Consider the following 18692-nt stretch of genomic DNA (forward strand, 5'->3'; position numbering starts at 1 on the left):
GTGTGTGTGTGTGTGTGTGTGTGTGTGTGTGGTCTTGGCTAAGAGCTCAGCCTGTGGCCGTTTTCTTTATGTCATGATAGCTGGGCCCCCCAGTATGTATACAATCAGACATTTGCATGTCCAAGAAAGAACTGACAGTATCTTCAGTCCTAGACCTTTTCCTAAATTATTCATCTTTGTATCCTTCTATGGTAAATTGGGTTCTCCAGATGTGAACCATAAAGAATTCCTCAAAAAGAGTACAATATTAAGACTTATCCCTGCTTCCTCCAGCAAGATACAGAAGCTCAGTATACCTGACGCAACAGTCAGAACGAGAAAAACAAGAAACGTTCCACCTGAAAGAATCAGGGAAATAAAACAATACAGATCTTTGATGTGCTATGCCAAAGCAGTACCTGAAATTAGCTGAAAAGTCTTGGGACAAGCTTTCAGCAGGTCAGGTTTTATTTTCCCCGGCACAGTCTCTCTGGAGTTGATGATTTTCACTTTGCCTTTGAAAAGAAGAGATATTATCAATTTACTTTTGTCTCCACCACAGGACACGCTCTACAATATGCTGTATTAGAAGGTTGAATGAATGTAGCTCTTACCAGAGCTGTCCATCACGGTGAATATCGACCCCCCTCCGAGGCCCATGCTCTGTGGGTTTATGATGGACGTGCACAGCAGCGCAGCAATGGCGCCATCTACCGCTGATCCTCCTTTTTTAAGCATGTCCCTGAAAGACATATCCCTTATTGCTTGCTATTCGTAGCAATATATAAATATGTTATACTACACATGTACCTGCCAAGTAAGGGCATGTAGTGTTTATTTTGCATATGCTGGTGCTATAACGACTCCTTTGGTTATTAAATATTGTATAGATTTGCATCTGATTCAAAGAGGCATATTAGTTAGAATGGAATTGTTACCTCGCTACTCTGATCTTTACCATTATAGTATAAATATAAAAGTTTTTATATAGTTTTAATAGGACTTCGTACTAGTCTTCTCATAACATAGAAATAGTCGTTTGTGCGTAATATGATGTTAATTTGTTCTGGTCAGTACGGTGTTTATGAAGAGCACCTTACTGACCAGAACAAATTGGCATGTTTGCAAAACAGAAGTGCAAATTCTCACTCACCGTCCAATCTTCGAACATTTCCCAGAGTCTGCAGCCACTGCAGCGCTTGAGAAAGTGCCATCTGGACACTTAGTGTGCACCACAAGCACCGCAATACATCCAATTGTAGCAACCACGCCGAGCAGCATCAGTGCGCAACAAGTGTACACTGTCTTCTTTGACCTCGCCATGCTTGGTCTTATCCAATACCTCCGCGGAGATTGTTAAGCTTTCATCATGAACTTTACAGGTTATCTCTCTCTGAAATACTATAACTTTACTGACCGACTTGAGCCCGGTTGCCTCATCAAAAGAGACGCGTCTGGCTCCACCTCTCCTTCCGGGGCGCAGGAGGAGGGTAAGTCCCTATATTTTGTTTCTAATATTTGCCACATGCTTTAAATTCCTCAGATATAGCTATGCCGTGTTCTATGCAGACCGGATGGCACGCAGCAGATGATAGAACGTTCATTACAACTTTAAAAAATGTTTATTTGGACTTGCAAACGATGACTTGTAAGCATCTCATGACTCACTCTTTTTCTTGGGCTCAGTGGGTGTGTGCTCATGAGCAAATTGGTCTTCCGTTAGTGGGTGTAAACTGACGGAGAGAGTCACGCTGACCTTGAACATAACTTCAAATGTGCCATTAAAAGCAGGATTTGGGATTCATTTCTATTCTCTAATTGGGCCCATGAAGATAGTAGAATGAATAGCTGTGGATACCTAAAGAGAATCCCTGTGGGGTCAAGAATGTTGTGCTACATCCCTGGTTTGACCTCAAAACTCTGGGCAATAGAGGCTTAAGGCGCAACACACACTGTAATTAGGAGCTTAAAAGGCACAATTGTCCAAATTAAAACTAAAAGGTTCTCACTTGTACAGGTTTTAGCTTGTTCATTTTTTAACTGTGAATAGTACTGGTATTGCACAAAGCAAAACAGGTGTAATTACACAGAGACCAGTCTGGGCCTGTTCAACTCATAATCAACATGAACCCACATATATAATAGTGGGTTATTGTGTAATCAAAGTTATGCTGCAGAAATTGTTCTGAGTTTTCATGTCAACAAGATAACATTGCAGAGCTTCGAGCTCCTGGTATGAGCGCCAATGAGATAAGTGTAGGCTCTCCAGGATTGTTGTCCGCAGTTGGATCCATCTAGGAAAAGTTGTTGATCATATTGTCGTGTTATGTGTCATAACTATCACCATCAAAATACTGCTCTCTGTGAGCGCAACAGTTGCAAAGCATCTTGGGAAATGCTGTCTGTCGTTTTATCAAATAGTAGTCGATGGGCAACTATGAGGCATACGGAAGAGGGAGGCTCTCAATTGAGTCAAGTCAGCCAATGATTAACAGAACAACACCGGATAGAAAGAAATTCTGACTTCGAAATAAAGTAGTGGCCCACGGAAAACTTAGAAAACAGAATCACTAGGCTTTGAGTACTGCTGCACTAATGATTATTGTCATTGTCTACCAACCTGCCAGTTGTTCTCTTAGGAAATAGTAAAAAATGCCCAGAGCCCAAGTTGTATTCAAATTGCTTCTTTTATCCAACCAACAGTCAGTTATATTATAGGCCTATGACAAAGTAAAGCATTACATCTTTACGTTTGAGGCTGGCAGGCAGCATTGGATTTTTTGGATTTTGCTTGGAATATCACCGAACAATGAATCATCAAAATATAATTGATTCATTTTCTGTCGATCAATTCATTGATTAATCAATGAATAAGCAAGCATTTTAGCGCTGGTGTTGGAGTAATGTATTGTTTTGTATATTCTCAGTATAATCATTGCAGTGCAGGCAATTGTTTAAGCCTAAAATTGTTGTTAAATTATTTTGCTGCTAACTGTTGACGTTGTACTGTAATCGGGTGAGTTTGACATCACCCTATGACTCATTACTGGGTGTTCCGGCTACCAGTCCGTCCATGCCACGTTTCTATAATTTGGCTCCAAAACTCAGAATGCTCCTCACTGAGACATTTATTTTGAAAGGGCTGACCGGAAACATTGTTGCGTTTTCTTCATTTTTTTATGCTCGGCGGCTTCCCTGGTGGAGCCTCAGTATTTACAACAATATTGTCTGAAGCCTATCGGCCGCTGCTGTCCATCACAGACACACAGACAGGGAGTCAACCCGTCGTGGGACAGCTTTCTTATTTTTTCTCTGGCGCGCGATGGGTGTCGGTTCCAGTTAGGACTTCTTTTGTGCATTTTGGAGCTATTTCCTATAATGTTGGCGAGTGATATCCGTCTACCTTGTGCACTGCAGTGGTGCGCAGCTTCGCCCGGGAGAAACACCTGTGCGCCTCTCCTCTCCACTGGCCACAGTCATGAATGTTGAGTAGGTATGGATACAAACCTGTGCACGAAACAACGCACCAAACATCCACGTAGCTCTAGTGAAGGAAACACGAGCTCGGTTACTACCATCTGCTTGTTTTCCCTGGCTTATTGAGCGTTGCAGCTCATCGGTACGTTGATCATCAGTTTTTATGGCATTGTGGCCCTGGTGGCTGCAGCTCTGGTGGCAGAATTACATGGAAACAGTGGAGGAATAAGGCAGGGTGTGTGTATGTGTGTGTTTTGGATGGCTTCGTGGTTGGGTTTGATGGTCCTTAAATCAGGGTGTGTGTTGGGGGATGTGGGGGCGTCTTGATGCTGTCAGACAGGATGTAGGGGAGGATCTATTGGAGCAGGATTATCCGACCATTTTTGGTGAGAAGCATCGCGGAGATCTGATCACAGTTGACGCATTGCACTCCTCGCGTTTTGGCTGATGATCCATTATCATTATATAATCATACTAATATAATCCTGTCTTCCTTCTTTCTTTCTTTTTTTTTTTACTTAAACAGCATGCATACAATTACACCGAATACAGCTCGCCCCCTCCCTCGCCCCGAGAGGAACTGTTAATGCAGCTCATGCTGAGCAACCCATGAATGCCAATTATACATGTGGGTGGGTATCAACACTGTTTGAGTTTATATAATTCACTGTTTAGTGCGCGCTCCTTTAAGCGTGGTGCGTTAAAAATATAAAAGCTAGAGATTTGTCTTAAATGCAGCAATGTGCCCATGACTCATTGTTTCCTAGTATTGGAGAGTGTGAATTCCAAATTGTGTGTGTGTGTGTGTGTGTGTGTGTGTTTGGGGTGCAGTCATTTTGAAGTCCACAGTGTGTGGGTGAGTTTCAGCAGGTGTGCTTTGTGGTGCATACAGGATGGGAATTTGCTCAAACTCTGAGGAGGAAGATATGTTTCGCAGACCCAAAGCACATTGTTATGATGCCTGCGTCAGTTTAACTCATTCTGCATGCCAACACATTGACAGTAAATAGTTTTGATCCTTCGTGTCAATCGCAGCATCACCCCTAATGTCAGTTTCAGTATCCTCCTCTCTCCTCACCCCTCTTTCTCTCCTTCTGTCTTGGTTTTTTCAGGGAACAGATAACCCTAAGGTGCGGTGTCTGTCTGCATTTGTCTGAAAGAAAGAGAGAGGGAGCAGCACGAATACCGCACAGCCAGGAAACATGCAAGGAGAGACCTTCCCCCGTTGCAGACTGGTGAAATGTCAGGACTGAAGAGCGAGTGTGTCAGATCAAATCAGCAGACTGTTCACCATACGGGGAGCTGCTTGACACTAGACTCACTAACGCCCTGTGTGTGGTTTAAGGCCATCCCGATCGAGAACAGACGTGTTAACTAATTTTTCATCAGCACCCCCCCTTCCCGTCAGATTCAGCAATCCAGAGACAAGCCCAGATGGAGTGGTCACTAGAGAATGTGAGGGAGATTGTGGCTGGAGGGATGCAGTCTATCAGGGAGTGTGAGATCTGTGCTTTCGCAATAGCCATGTGTGTGCTGCTGCTGTTCATGTGGTATTGTTACAGGGTGGGCCGGGAGCATGGCTCCAGCCCTCTGCGTGGGAGGTATCTGGCTGGGCCCAGCCGAATTGGAGGGGTGGTGGGGGGCTTCATGAGTTCAGACTGCCGTGGCAAGGGGAAAGGGAAAAATGGATCAATGCTCGAAGAGCAGAACGGCTTCGCCTTCTGCCAGTCGCCAGAGTGCTTCCGGTGTACCAGCGCCGGCGAGAGTCTGAACCAGAGGCTCTATCACAGCCTGCAGGATTACGCCAAGCGCTACACCTGGTCAGGTATGGGCAGGGTGCACAAAGGAGTCCGTGATCAAGGTCGATACCTCAACAGCCGACCGACCATTCAGAGGCCAGAGGTCTTCTTCCTCCCAGACCTACCTTCGGCTCCTTTCTTCTCCAGAGAAGTACAGAGACACGACGTGGAGCTGCTGGAGCAGAGCTTCCCCGCCCTTCTTGCCGAGTTTGAGAGCATCTACCACCAACCTCCAGCCCGCAGCGGCTCCTCCCTGCCACCAGGATGGAAAGCCAACAACACTCCTCGGGGGCAGTGGTGGACCTACTACCTGGTCAACCAAGGCACCCCTCTGGTTCTTAATGTCAGGAGGTGTCCGCGGGCCTGGAGGGTGCTGGGCCAGCTGCGTACCTTCATCGCCAACAACGTGTTTGGAAACGCCTGCTTCTCCGTGCTGACGCCTGGAGCTCTGATCACTGAGCATTACGGTCCAACAAATGTCAGGCTGCGCTGCCACCTGGGTAAGAGAGTGAACTGTTTAGTGAGCGGAAGCCGATTCGACCATGTGATGTCTGAGCCTTATTGTGCATTCAACTTACCACTACAGCAAATTATATATTTGTTTAAATAGCATATTTAAGTAGAGAGGACGAGCAACCTAGTGAATCAGCTGCTGTTTAGACCGAAAATCTGGATCCTCTTGGGTCATGACGGCACATGGCTGAAATTTAGTGGCTTGTGTGATTATTTTTATTGTTTTGACTGCATCTGAGCTTTGATTCTATTTCCAACTCCACCCTCTGAGATGGCTGTAAATAGTGGTATTTGTTGTGGTAGACAGAGTCTTTCGTAAAATGCTTTAAAACAGCATACTGTAATCATACGGGACTCTCTAAGACGAGGTCATTTTTGTCTGGGATATGTCACTTGGGCGATAGTTTATCAATACCCAATGCTTTGCTGTCCCATAATGACAGATGAATGGACTTTTTGTTTTTTCTCTGGCAGGTCTTAGAGTGCCCCCTTCCTGTGAGCTTGTAGTTGGTGGAGAGCCACAGTGCTGGTCTGAGGGCAGCTGTCTGCTTTTTGATGACTCCTTCCTCCACAGGGCCTTCCACGAGGGTAAGAAGGGATTAAAACTGAATCTTTTATTGCACTTCATACCCTTTTTTATTTATTAATTTAAGGAGAATTGACCTAAAAATAGTATAATCCAATATCAAGTCAATTGAGAGCCGTTTTAATACTCTGATGGGGTTTTACCCCAAGATGCAGAAATGGGGTCATGGTTTTTCTGTTGCTTTGTGTCTGTGTGTGTGTGTGTGTGTGTGTGTGCAGGCGGTGCAGAGGACGGCCCTAGGGTGGTCTTCATGGTGGACCTCTGGCACCCCAACGTGGCCGCTGCTGAGAGACAAGCCTTGGACTACATTTTTACTCCAGGCCGCTTAGAGGACAAGGAAGGAAAATAGGTGTGAGTGAGAAACCGTGTCTGACCAAGAGACATATGCCGTGTAGGGAAGTGTCCGTAGGATTGGGGAGCAACTCTTTTTCTGCCTCCAGACCAGCTCCCACTCACTGTGTACATATTCTCTGCCTCATACAGTTTCTTTCATAACTCTCCTTAGCAGATGACCAGACATTGGGCCTCTTTTATCAAAAGTTCAATCTTAAAATGCAGCCATTTTATTAATGTATGTTAACATGATGGCAGGGCCATTTTAGCTTATCGGTCATTATTTTATTTTGAATATATGAATCTTCAATGTATTTGCATATGCAGAATGATGTGACCGAACACTAAAAAAATTGCCCAACAAGCAGTTCTCATCAAATATATTTTTTTTTTCACATTTTCCAACTTTGGGCCAATTTTGGAGCAAAATTATTTCTATAGAAGTTTCTTTTTGAAGCTCAGTTTTTTTTTTTTGGTTGCTGCTTGAAACAGTAGAAGGCAAAGTACTGAACAGATATGATGAATGGATCTTTGCGAGCCAAAAATAATGTGTCACCCTCTTGCTGTTACGCTTCACGGCATATCTAGGTCCATAGGCCAACCTATTCTACCGGTATTCGCTATAGCCTACATGAACTGGAGTCATTGAGTAAGTGTTTGTTGTCCACTTATTAAACATTTAGTGTAAAGAAAGTGTTGGTGGTATTACGTTACACTTAACATCCAATGCCAATTATTTTAAACTTACTGTAACACCTGCATACATTTCCCCCAAGGGCTAAAAAAAAAAAAGATCATTCCACTTTCTATATTACTCAACATATTCAGTCACACTTAAGATGTTTGAGTCAAACCAAAACATGATTGTCGGTGGATATGCCCACTTTCAAATGTGGGACACACTTGCCTCACGCATGAGTGGAAAATCTCTTGCTTGCAGAATGGTGACATATTTTCAATGATTATAGTGCTTATTTACATCAGATCACAGCCAAGGTAAAGCTAAGGGATATTTGCGTCTGTGCTGGATCATTTTGTTCAAAAGGTTTTCAAACACATTGAACGAGATAACAATGCGTAGTTGCATAGTGGCTTTACAAATACTGATTAATGGTAAAAACATCAAATTAAAAGATATGTAAACTGAATTCATTTCATGAAGTGCTATGTTGGTGTGATAATAATAACTAAAGAAAGTATTAATTTATACATTTAAGGCATTTCTCATGTCACCTATCATATCTGTATGTGTTTTGATAGATATGTGATAACGGAGGTCCAATGTTGATCATGACATGAATGTTTACAGACGCAGCTAATGTCTCTGTCTCTGCCGGTGTGGTAGTTAATTGTGCTCCCCCTTGAAAAATCAATCCTGCTTTGAAAGACATGGTTAGAAAAGCACATTTTAGGTCAATTTGTGTGAGTCGGCCTGTGCTGTAACTGGAGGTGAAGCGTTTTTGGTAAATTTACTAAACCCTTGTAATTTGGTTGTATTTGATATAAGGTTTGTATTTCTGTAAATAGGGTTGAGGTAAAAAAAAAACTAAAAAAAACGGAAAGGTCTGAGATGATTTACGATGATTGTCTTCAATTCTATAACTATTGTGTTGTCATGATTTACAGCTAAAGCGTTCACATTTCATTCTCCGTTCCATGAAATAATTTTTGATATATTCAATTTGTAAGATTCTGTAAATTGCTTGAAAATGAAGTACTATCTCTGTTGTTATGTGATGTATTTATTTTGAATCAATCCGTAATTTTGCAGCGCCATTTGGTATCCATTATTAAAGCCACAATCCTTAATTCTTCAACAGCACTTCATGGATATATGTGCACAAAAGGTAGTGAAATGTAACTTCAGCAGCTTTACAGGTCCATCGTAATTAAAGATACCCATCTATTCAATTATAATGTTTACAAAATGATTTAGCTGTTTACAACATCGGCCAACACCGGCACTCACATTGAGCTGTCCATAATTAGGTTTAGAATCAAAAGTGCTGTTATTCCACTTACGAGTGAAAACTGTCATTCCCAAAGCATTGCTTCACATATATACAGTATATGACGGGGCAACCATTTTGTTTACATTAGGATTAAGGATTTGTCCTTTAATGCATTCTTGTGTGGATTTTGAACAGTATTTATGTACATTTAATAAATGGTTGAGTATCTTATTTAACCAGCTGTTGTCAGAGGTTTCACTTTTACACAGATGTCACAGATGTTAAACAAGAGGTAGTCTTCACACTGTAAAGCATGTTGTTCATTCCCTTCTGCTGAATCATCCATTTCATTAATGAAAATAGTGCTGTTACACTAAATCTCAAATACTGATTAACACATGCCACAGGAGCTGAGTAGTTCATTGGTAGAGAAGAACAAAGTCTTCTGCCGAGGTGTTACTCTGGTATTGGTAATACACTCGCACTAATACACAGCAAGGGGTCAGAATAGGTTGAGTTGCCTCTTTTCAGTCAGATGCAGTTTTATAACACTAGCACAGGGAGGCCTATATAGGCATGCAAGTTTTTTCTTGTTAAACCTGCACTGGCAGCCAGAAGCACTAGAATCAATAGTAATATGGTTAAATAGTGTCTTCAATACATTTTGTGTTTGTGGGTTTATATTTGGTAATACATCTGCTAAGCAGTTTAGGGAAAACATCCTTCACTGGAAAAACGTAGCCTATTCTGATCACATTTGAGTTTCTCTAAAAGTACACGGGTGTTGCTAAATCTGTAGGCCTGAAGCTTTGGTGGCTGGAGGCCCATGTTGATGTGAAGTTGATGCCAGTAATAACACAGAATTCATTAAGAAAGCCCTTAGTGCTTGTATAAGCTGCATGTTTTATGGGTACATTGTTTTGTTTCAGTGTCACAGTGCTTGAATTATTAAAGTAGACAATAGTAGTTACAAGCAGTTGCAATACTACTCATGCTTTTTGCACCAGAAGTGTGAGTAAAGCTCAGTGTGTGCTTGAGAACAGGATACTGTAGCATTGCTGGAACGGAGAACAATTTGAAGTTCATACAGTATATGCACAAGGATTATCCTTGAACCAGTGAGCACACATATAGTTTGAATAATAAGACATGCATGTGGGTGTAGAAATATACTAATATGTCTCTTATAAACTAGTGGGATGATTAGCTGTGGTGGAGTCCATGATGGGGTTTCTGACAAAGTGAAAAATTGTTTAATAAGTCATTAGTGTCATACAAATTCAGACGAGCAGTTTACAACTATATACAGGCGACACAACAGCATGATCACCTGTGAAATTACATGACATACACAGCCATGCAACAAATGATAACACATATAATCTTCAATTTACATAAAGGTAACTTGTGAAAATAATCAAGAGCGGCAATTATTTTGTTTGATCAATTACAAAATTGCCTGATATTGGTACCCTATCTTGGTACAGAATAGACTGATATTGGTACCCTATCTTGGTACAGAATAGACTGATATTGGTACCCTATCTTGGTACAGAATAGACTGATATTGGTACCCTATCTTGAGGCCCTGTTCTCTAGAAGCCCTGTGTCAAAATCTAAATTCAACAATATTCATATTTCTGCAGATATTATGCTTACATCTTTGTATTTAAGATTTGTATTTACTCATATTTTCACAATCTAACTCACATACAGAGATCCTCTTGCATGAGTTATTTCCGTTTATAACTGGTTAGTTTGTGGCTCGTTTTCGCCCCGAGATCTTATGGCAGGTTAATATGGCTCTGGATTGACACAATAGTGTCAGTGATATTTCATCCACTGGAAAGACAAACACGACGCTGGTAAAACAATGTTATTCAACACAACACCACTGACCATATCACAAAAAAATTGCTGCTCCTAACACAAAATCAGAAATGGCCTCACAAAGGTTGTTATTGTTGCCGGGACTGTAGCTTATATATTCAACTGAGGCTATTTTTTTGTTTCACTTTGCACATTGACGCTATCTCAAATCAGTTCCTTGTGAGGCACATTTTCATCTATGTGGGCGGGGTGATGTTTATCTATTTCTTCTGTCTTTGTCATGGAAAAGTTTGCCGACCACTGGATATTTTACTACCGTCCATGCACCCACGTCATTGCCACGCTGCCAGAGACCAGCATTCACATCAATGAAAAGGTGACGCGCTCTGCAGCGCCGTTTTTGCCCCTCCGTTCAGCTGTCTGCGCGCGCTCCGGCCGCTCCCGCACAACAATCAGGTGGTGAAATGTAGCCTGACTTAACAGGCTTTGCTATGCTAATATGGGTCGACAATGGAGACAAAACGGTGTATGATGTCGATGATCAACCCACCGAGACAGACTAGACCAGATCCGCTACAATGAGTGCCTCATTTCCAAAATCTGAATCCACGACCTCCTTACTGAAATCATCCTCTGCGGTAAGGAGACCGACACACCTCCCTGAACGCACAGCAGAAAGCCGGAGAAGTCAGCAGCATCAGCACCAGCACCAGCACCATCACCGTCCCGCCGCACTCCAGAGCAACAGCAAAGCCGAGGAGTCATTCTGGTCGGCCGAGTGCGATATCAGTGCCCGGAGACCCCTGTGCCATCCGTCCCTCGTCGGCAGCCAGGACAGCAGTAACGATGCAGCCACTCGGGGCAAGTGTAAGTCACATGCCCCCCACAGCCAAGTTCCTGACCTGCCGGAGCCAAACGGTGAGGCGGACCGAGGAGTGAAGGAGCGCTGCAGGTCATCCAAGCCCACACACCGACACCACCACCACAGGAAGCACAACCGGGAGGACCGGCCGTCGGCAGCAGAACCACCCGAACCTGAGCATCCCAGTCGCTGCCGCACGCACTCCCGTCCGGTCCTCAGGCTGCCCTCCCTGTCGGACAGCAACGACGACAGGGCTCCTCTCTGTGAGCCGAGGGACCATAAAGGGGGCAATTTGGCAAATAGCGGCGGTCAGGTCAACAGTCCCTCCCCGTCCTCCTGCTCCCTGGTCCCGGTGTCCAGCAGGTCCTCTCGCCGCTCCCGGAGGTCCAGTACTGCTTCTTCTGCTTCTGATGTCAATATACGCACTATCCTCAATTCACTGTTTGGGCAGGTAAGTCCCTGACATACAGGGAAATTAATGGATTAATCAGTTGATTTTTAATTAAATGACCTCCACAATTGTTCAGTGAGATGAACTCATTTTGAGAGATTTAATGTGTAAAGTGCAGAGATGCTCCTGGGGCCCTGACAAGCTGTGACAGTGACAACCCAAATCCTAATTTATCTAAAACATATTGGTTACGCCTGTTCTAATAAAAAGGCTTGCAAATAGATAATTTGATTGACCACATTATAATGTCTCTTGTACTGCCCGCTTCATCTGAAAATGAAATGCATTAAATTCCCTTTGGTTTGCGATGCAGAAACTAGTGCTTTGAGCTTTCTACAAAAGTGCACAGATATATGAAGTGGTTAAGTGTGGATTCTGGCTATACTGAAGTGTTTACAATCAATATACGCTAATGTGCTCAGTGATGCACTCTGCAAACACCGTCATCACAGATTGGACTGGGAAAGCTTCTTCTACACATCCATTTCTTATGTAATTTGTAAATACAGCACCACCTCCTACAGACTCTCTCAATCAGGCAGGCCTTTGTTATTTAAGTGGATGTGCTGGGGCAGATGATACTAGTATGGAGAGGTGGAAATATCTGATGTGCTAATGTGTATTTGGTCAAAGATATATCCTATTGTTCTTGCATCATTGAATCAGGAACACTGCCGTGAGGATGTATTTGGAGCAAAGCACTTTGAAGTTACTGTCAGTGACGGAGGCTCTATTTTAAGCCTTAAGTCCATTCACACAAAAGGAAAGAGCTCAGCTTAATATGCTTGGATTCTTATCAGTGGTGTGATTTTGCATAATTTCTGCTCACCGTGCTAGAGTCTGTTAACGGTTTTAGTTTTACATTGCAAATCCTCACAAAGATCCACCTCGCTGCTTAAACTCCTGAAAAATATGTTGCTTATTGAGGGCATTTCCTTGTCCCTTCCTCAAAAGGCAGAGTCTATTTTTGCCTTGTAGGGTGTTTGGATTTTAATCTAATCATGAATCAGCAGGTAATTCAAAATGAGAAATCTCTCAGCCGTAAGATATAGTCAGTATGGGACCAGAGATCATGTGGCTTCAGGAGAAAAACCTGAAAGCCTATTCTACAAATAACCCCGCGAGCAGCTCTGTGAAAGCATTAGTGTGACCTCAAAAATATATTTGGCAAGACTGTTAGATGGAGAGGAGTTCAATGACTGCCAGAAATGTACCGCATGGTTTGAGAGGTGCATGCGCTATCTTTGACATATCGTCTGAACGACGCATTTAAAGTAAAGAGAATTTTTTGAGTCCAGTGTTTCGACAGTGAGCAGATGGTGATCAGGGATGAAAAATTGGTTGAAAGCTTTCATGAAGAGAACCATATCCTCACTAACGTTCTGTGCAGAGGAAAAGATGACCTCGCTGTCTGTGGTCTGATTTTCTGTAGATATATATACAGTAATTGCATTTTTCACAATCACAGTCTTTGTGCGTCTCTCTTTGGTGCCATGGCTGCTGTAGGTCAGAATGACTTTGTCTTTGACTGCAGAGGGCAGAGGATGATGTGTGGGGGTGTAAGGCAAGAAAAGGCAACGGCACATGCAGAATATGAAATGCTATGTACAAATTCAAATGTAGTCTCAAGGCTGCAAACTGACAAATTTGTCTAACAGTTGAGAGAGAGATCGCAGGTGAGGAGACTGGAAATAGGTCATTACAGAGTGTTGTTGTAAACTGCCTGGTGTTGAGTTTTACAGCCTATAAGAGCAAACACCTCACACTATGTGTGTGACCCTGAAGTAAAGATCACCTCCTTGTAATAATTTTCTGCAGGAAAGCTGACACCCCTTATCCCATTTCTCTTGTTTTGGTGCCAGTGACACCACGTTGAACTGTTTACGTTGTTCACAGAATAACTATAACAGTTTGGTCGGTGTGACAGTCGGGTGAAATATCTCACAGACAGTGGATCACCTTCTTTTCCTTTAATAGGCATCATTTAGTTTCTCGCCCTCACTCACCTCCCTCTTTCTCTCTCTCGCTCTCTCTCTCTCTCTGCGTCTCACTGTGTCATATGCTGCTCATACTATTCCTGCATTCAATTACTGCAGATTTTTTTTTTTCCAACCAGCACTAGGTTAGCACCCCTGTCTTCATGGGTCTCGCTCTTGTTTGCACTCGTCTCAAAATCCAGACTGCAAAGATAGCGGAGAAAAGGTCCTCATGGTCCTTTTTAGTGCCTCTTTTCTCCTTTGGTATGGGAAACTGCATAGATTGGCCTCTGAGAACGGTAGGATTGTTTTCAGTGTGATGCACTATTACACCCGGTCTTTCTCAATTTGTCTGGTGGATTTTGAAGGTGAAACTGGTAAAACGAAACCGAACAGTACAGCATTCTCAGAAACTGTCCATGGTTGTGTGCTGTTGCATTTGTTCCTTCTGTCTGTCAGTTATCATATTGCACATTGTTTTTGCAACAATGTTTTTCATATCTGTACATTGTTTTTCAGGAACATCTTTACAAAAACAGGCATATTTCATGATTATTCTACAGTTTGGAGTTTTAATATCCACACTGTTTAGTGTTGGTTGTGGAACTACTCTGAAACCGCACCGCTTGTAGTTGGCTCTCGAGTGCATTTTGATAAACATGTTAAATTAAAGGCTTCCAATTTTGGCAGACCTTTGTTTTGCAAAAGGAAAAAAATAATGTGTTTCGCGCAGAAGAAAATGTGTCTTAATGTCTTTTGTGATCAGAACATATGTAGCTTGTTCCATCTTTTTTCTGCTTCTGAGTATGTTTATTGTTCCTGTGACAGTGTATAGGTCTGAGGTGCGAGTCCCTCCAACGTGGAGAGTAAACTGTTATGAATGATGAGTGGAAAGTTGGCAACATGGTGTTTTATTGATGCATTTTACATTTCTGACATTTTTCATATTTCATCACTGTTTCTCTCTCATACATACACACAAGCACGCACAAGCACTTCTGATCCGAAGCGGCTACAGATCTCTAACACTGTCTCTGAACCCCTCTGGAAAGATGCTCCAGGATGCTGAGAGGAGATTCAGAGGGGTGATGTCCTGTGAGGAGATGGGCCAGGCAGGGTATCTTGAGCCTTATCAGGAGTCCATTGTTTCCATGACACAAAACTGCGTTCTTGTGAGCAACGTACGGTTGCAAACCTGTGTCTTCCTGAGTAAAGGCATGGCCACGTGCAGGCAGACTGTACGTAAGTCTGGACAAACGTCTTTTTCCTCTCTCTGTATTTATCAGCACTATATCTAACCCTGGATAGGATTTCTATCATTACCAAACAAGCTGCCAACTATCACCACTCGCTTGTTGGGAGACCCTTTCAATTACTTTCTATTATAATATTCTACTATTTCTACATCGGCTGCTATCTTGCCAGCTGTCAGAAGGAAACACACAGGTTTGGAAAATGACTTAGCCTGAAAGCTCAGCAACCAGATAGCTTAGCTTAGCACTGAGGCTGGAAACAGGCTAAAAGCTAACCTAGTTTTACGGGGTGTCACATGTTGGACTATTTCCTGTATAGGTGCCGTTAATACTTTGAGGTGGTCATATCTGACGTGTAAGAAACAAGATATGGCATGTTTTCATGGAGTTTTAGACTAATTTTGTTACCTTCAGACAGAGTTATGCTATCTGTTTCCCTTTGTCTCAACTCTTTGTGCTCAGATAATCTAACCGTCTGGTGGTTGTAGGTTAAAGTTTACTGCACAGACATGAGAATGGTATTGATAATCTTATTTAATTCTTAGCAACACAGCGAATATAGAACAACTTACTGTTCAATGTTACTCAGTTACAACCCCATCTGCACAGTCCTCCTTGTCTACAATATTACTGATCAATCAATGTGCAGTGATGGCAGGTGAATTGCATGAAAAGACTGAGCAGCCTTAATAATTTGTACTTTCAAGTGTCAATAACGACAGCGCAGTAATGGAGGTTAGATGAGTAAACTGATGAGGTCTGGGACATGTCAGTGTAAGAGATGATGGTTGATGAACTGACAGTGATGGATTGACAGATTGAAGCACTGATGGAGCGCACATGTTGGATGGGCTGGTTAAGCATCCTTGGGCTCATGTGCCTTCTGTGTTTTCTATGTCAGTGGTTCCGGTCAGACAGTTCTTTAGGCCTGACGTCAATGCTCAGTGTTGTGTTTAGACTTTTCACTGCTCCTGCTGTTAACCCCTGAGGGCTCTGGGATATGTCTTCCTCTCTCTCTGCCCTTTAAAGGTTGCGTTCATTGTAAGCGAGTGCTGGAAAAAAATAAAAACAGTCACATTCTTGTGTGAACTGGGTTATGGTTTCCAGTCATGTTTCATAGGGATCAGCCTATTTATACTTGGAGGTTTTGTCATCAAGATGTGAGATAGTTTCATTGTACTGGTAACACCTTTTACCGTTAGGCGTCCTTAACTTGTTGAGGTCCACAAGAAGGCTGAGGCTTGTTATGGAGAAGATCGTTGATTTAGGTCTGGGCATCACTCGAGTCACAGCATTGTCAGCGGTATGTTTGGATGTAGCTCATACACAGACAAGCAGTTTGTTATGATGTGTGATCATAACGGCTGCTTTTGGTTTTGCACTGACCGATGATTAATTGTCATTTCTTAATAGGACAGAGAGCTGCGTCCAGAGGAAATTGATGGTAAGTTTCTCTTTCTTTAATATTCCCTCTCTCTTTACTCACGTTAAGCAGTAAAAAAAAATGTAGCGTATTTTTAAAATGATTAAACAACGCAGGTTTGTCAAAATGCTTTACAGAACAAATGTATTGAAATGAAGGACATATTTCATCACATGCTGCCATAATTTGTATACTTATGTGCAAAGTAACGGCAAATGCTAAATGTATACCTGTTGTTGCTCTACAGAGTTGCGGGATGCTTTCAAAGAGTTTGACAAGGACAAGGATGGTTTCATCAGCTGTAAAGACCTTGGAAACTGTATGAGAACTATGGGATACATGCCCACTGAAATGGAGCTGATTGAACTGAGTCAACAGATAAACATGAACTGTAAGGACTTAACTTCTGTATTTAAATGTAATGCATATAGTTGTATCCTCTATGTGTATTGTGGTTTGACATCCTGTGCCAAAATCTCTCTTTCTTAAGTGGGAGGTCATGTTGATTTTGAGGATTTTGTAGAGTTGATGGGCCCCAAACTCCTCGCCGAAACTGCAGACATGATCGGAATAAAAGAGTTAAAGGACGCGTTTAAAGAGGTAAGAGTGTGTGGATTGGAATTTAGATAACTGCTTTCTGAAACTGTGGTCGTGTTTTGAGATTTTTACTATTTACTTTTTATAATTTATATTTTTTGTTTCTCTGCTTTTTATTCTCAGTTTGACACTAACGGAGATGGTGCCATAAGCACATCTGAGCTCCGAGATGCAATGAGGAAGTTATTGGGCCAGCAGGTAAGCGTTGGATCGGAGAGAGAAGACAGAGAGTCTCCGAACCATTTGTGAATGAATACCCTCTGTGTGTGGCGCTCCACTAACTGCTGCCAACCTTTTTTTTCCAGGTGGGTCTAAAGGAAGTAGAAGATATTCTGAGGGAGGTTGACCTGAATGGTGACGGGCTTGTTGACTTTGAAGGTAAATCCTCTTTATTACCTACTCAATTACGGTTCGCTGTAGAGTTCTTTGTCATTCTCTTCCTCTCTCTTCACAGAGTTTGTACGAATGATGTCTCGCTAAGATCTTGAAATGATTGGTCCTGAATGTGAAGCTGTGTCCTTCTCCATACTTGACCAAGAGCAACAGAGGACATGCTAAGATCTCTGAGCCATCCGATTCTGAATGACACTGGAATTAAAACTCCTTGAATGTTGTGGAGCAAGGAGTCACCTCACACTTTCAATCAGTGTCAAGTGTTCTTCCTGAAAAGTCTCCACTGAGTTCAACTGAGGCAGAATTTGCTGTAGCCTAGCTGACGATTGTCCAACTTGTGTTTTTGCACTTTAATTCTCACTAAATAACTTCCTGTGGCGATAGATCGCTGGTGTCTTGTCTCATCTTCTACGTGGTAAAAAAAAGAAGTCTTACAAAATGTTGCCTTCGATGTACAACAAAGTCAGGATGTTTAGAGGGAATGCCTGTAGAAAGGATGTAAAAGATCAGTGCACTGTTTAACATTTCAGTATGTTTTCACACAGTATGTGTTGTATTACAAATTGTAAGTGGATTGTCATTGGTGTGACATTGGTGCTCCAACCAGGAACCCATGTGGCAATATAACACCTGCATTGTAACTGTGTGACCATCTGTGGTTTTTCACTGTGCCATTCGAGTCCTATAAAAGCATCACTGTCTGACAACTACATGCAACGAAGAGGCAGATCTTTGATATTAAACTCTGAAATACATTTCATATATGTTATTCGCTATAGATCAAGGGCAGTGTTAATTGCAGCTCTGGTTTGCAGCATCCTATGTTTTTCAGTGCTCACATGTTTAATGTAGCTTTGGGAACAAGTAATGTCTGTTTTTAAAAATCCGTACCGCCCTGTCTGAGACCATACAGTAGGAATGACATATTTTAACTGTACTTACAGTGGATGTGATTATGTTGTACCTGTACTGTATGTCAGTGTCAATATGATTGTAGTTGTGGTAACTTTCCACACATCTGTGTTGTCGAAGCAATTTCCATGCATGCCAAAGACAAAAATTTATTAAAATTCAGTATGCAGATTTGCATTTTTGTCTAACAAAGTAAATAAAATATTTCAACAAGTTAACTGTAGAAAAATAAAAGGTGTTTACATTTGAGCCCATTTTTCTGTGGTGATGTTGCTAAAGAAAACACAGGCGCAAAATAGTAGAAAATGGTTTTCAGTTTGTTATTCAGACATGAAATGATCCTTACTCAAAAACAT

At 42.2% G+C, this 18692-nt stretch overlaps 3 protein-coding genes across 6 annotated transcripts in view; 2 read left to right on the forward strand and 1 right to left on the reverse strand.

Moving 5' to 3' along the window:
• ggt5a (gamma-glutamyltransferase 5a) overlaps positions 1-1408 on the reverse strand; it is a 7072-nt gene extending 5664 nt beyond the window's left edge. Inside the window, exons 1-3 of the mRNA XM_031849667.1 lie at positions 1133-1408; positions 594-721; positions 399-494 (exon numbers count right to left, since the gene is read on the reverse strand). Of these exons, the coding sequence (XP_031705527.1) occupies positions 399-494; positions 594-721; positions 1133-1302 (394 nt within the window). The 5' untranslated portion in view covers positions 1303-1408. The remainder of the gene's footprint in view (positions 1-398; positions 495-593; positions 722-1132) is intronic.
• A 1739-nt stretch (positions 1409-3147) lies between these two features.
• On the forward strand, positions 3148-8875 carry asphd2 (aspartate beta-hydroxylase domain containing 2). 3 transcript variants are annotated; one of them, XM_031849669.1, is made up of 5 exons: positions 3148-3472; positions 3983-4088; positions 4569-5755; positions 6243-6356; positions 6573-8875. In XM_031849669.1, the coding sequence occupies exons 3-5, from the start codon at positions 4891-4893 to the stop codon at positions 6701-6703; spliced, it is 1110 nt and encodes a 369-aa protein (XP_031705529.1). In that variant the 5' UTR covers positions 3148-3472; positions 3983-4088; positions 4569-4890; the 3' UTR covers positions 6704-8875. The 3 variants fall into 3 exon arrangements, with proteins under 3 accessions (XP_031705529.1, XP_031705528.1, XP_031705531.1); XM_031849668.1 differs by lacking the exon at positions 3983-4088; XM_031849671.1 differs by lacking the exon at positions 3148-3472 and having other exon boundaries at positions 3480-4084.
• Positions 8876-10773: 1898 nt separating this feature from the next.
• cabp1a (calcium binding protein 1a) lies at positions 10774-18585 on the forward strand. Of its 2 annotated transcripts, XM_031849709.1 has the most exons (8): positions 11790-14057; positions 14811-14996; positions 16425-16455; positions 16682-16825; positions 16925-17034; positions 17155-17229; positions 17337-17409; positions 17486-18585. In XM_031849709.1, exons 1-8 carry the CDS (start codon positions 13923-13925, stop codon positions 17509-17511), a joined length of 780 nt encoding a protein of 259 aa, XP_031705569.1. In that variant the 5' UTR covers positions 11790-13922; the 3' UTR covers positions 17512-18585. The 2 variants fall into 2 exon arrangements, with proteins under 2 accessions (XP_031705568.1, XP_031705569.1); XM_031849708.1 differs by lacking the exons at positions 11790-14057; positions 14811-14996 and adding an exon at positions 10774-11782.
• Positions 18586-18692: the final 107 nt, after the last annotated feature.

This window comes from Anarrhichthys ocellatus, unplaced genomic scaffold, assembly GCF_004355925.1.
Source record: "Anarrhichthys ocellatus isolate YVR2014 unplaced genomic scaffold, GSC_Weel_1.0 scaffold9, whole genome shotgun sequence".
NCBI lineage: Eukaryota > Metazoa > Chordata > Actinopteri > Perciformes > Anarhichadidae > Anarrhichthys > Anarrhichthys ocellatus.

Coding starts and splice junctions, on each gene's coding strand:
- cabp1a (XM_031849708.1), top strand. CDS start 11,048: ATGAGTGCCTCATTTCCAAAATCTGAATCCACGACCTCCTTACTGAAA. Junction 11,783..16,424: donor TCAATTCACTGTTTGGGCAG/GTAAGTCCCTGA, acceptor ATTTCTTAATAG/GACAGAGAGCTGCGTCCAGA. Junction 16,456..16,681: donor GCGTCCAGAGGAAATTGATG/GTAAGTTTCTCT, acceptor GTTGCTCTACAG/AGTTGCGGGATGCTTTCAAA.
- asphd2 (XM_031849669.1), top strand. CDS start 4,891: ATGGAGTGGTCACTAGAGAATGTGAGGGAGATTGTGGCTGGAGGGATG. Junction 5,756..6,242: donor CAGGCTGCGCTGCCACCTGG/GTAAGAGAGTGA, acceptor TTTCTCTGGCAG/GTCTTAGAGTGCCCCCTTCC. Junction 6,357..6,572: donor CCACAGGGCCTTCCACGAGG/GTAAGAAGGGAT, acceptor GTGTGTGTGCAG/GCGGTGCAGAGGACGGCCCT.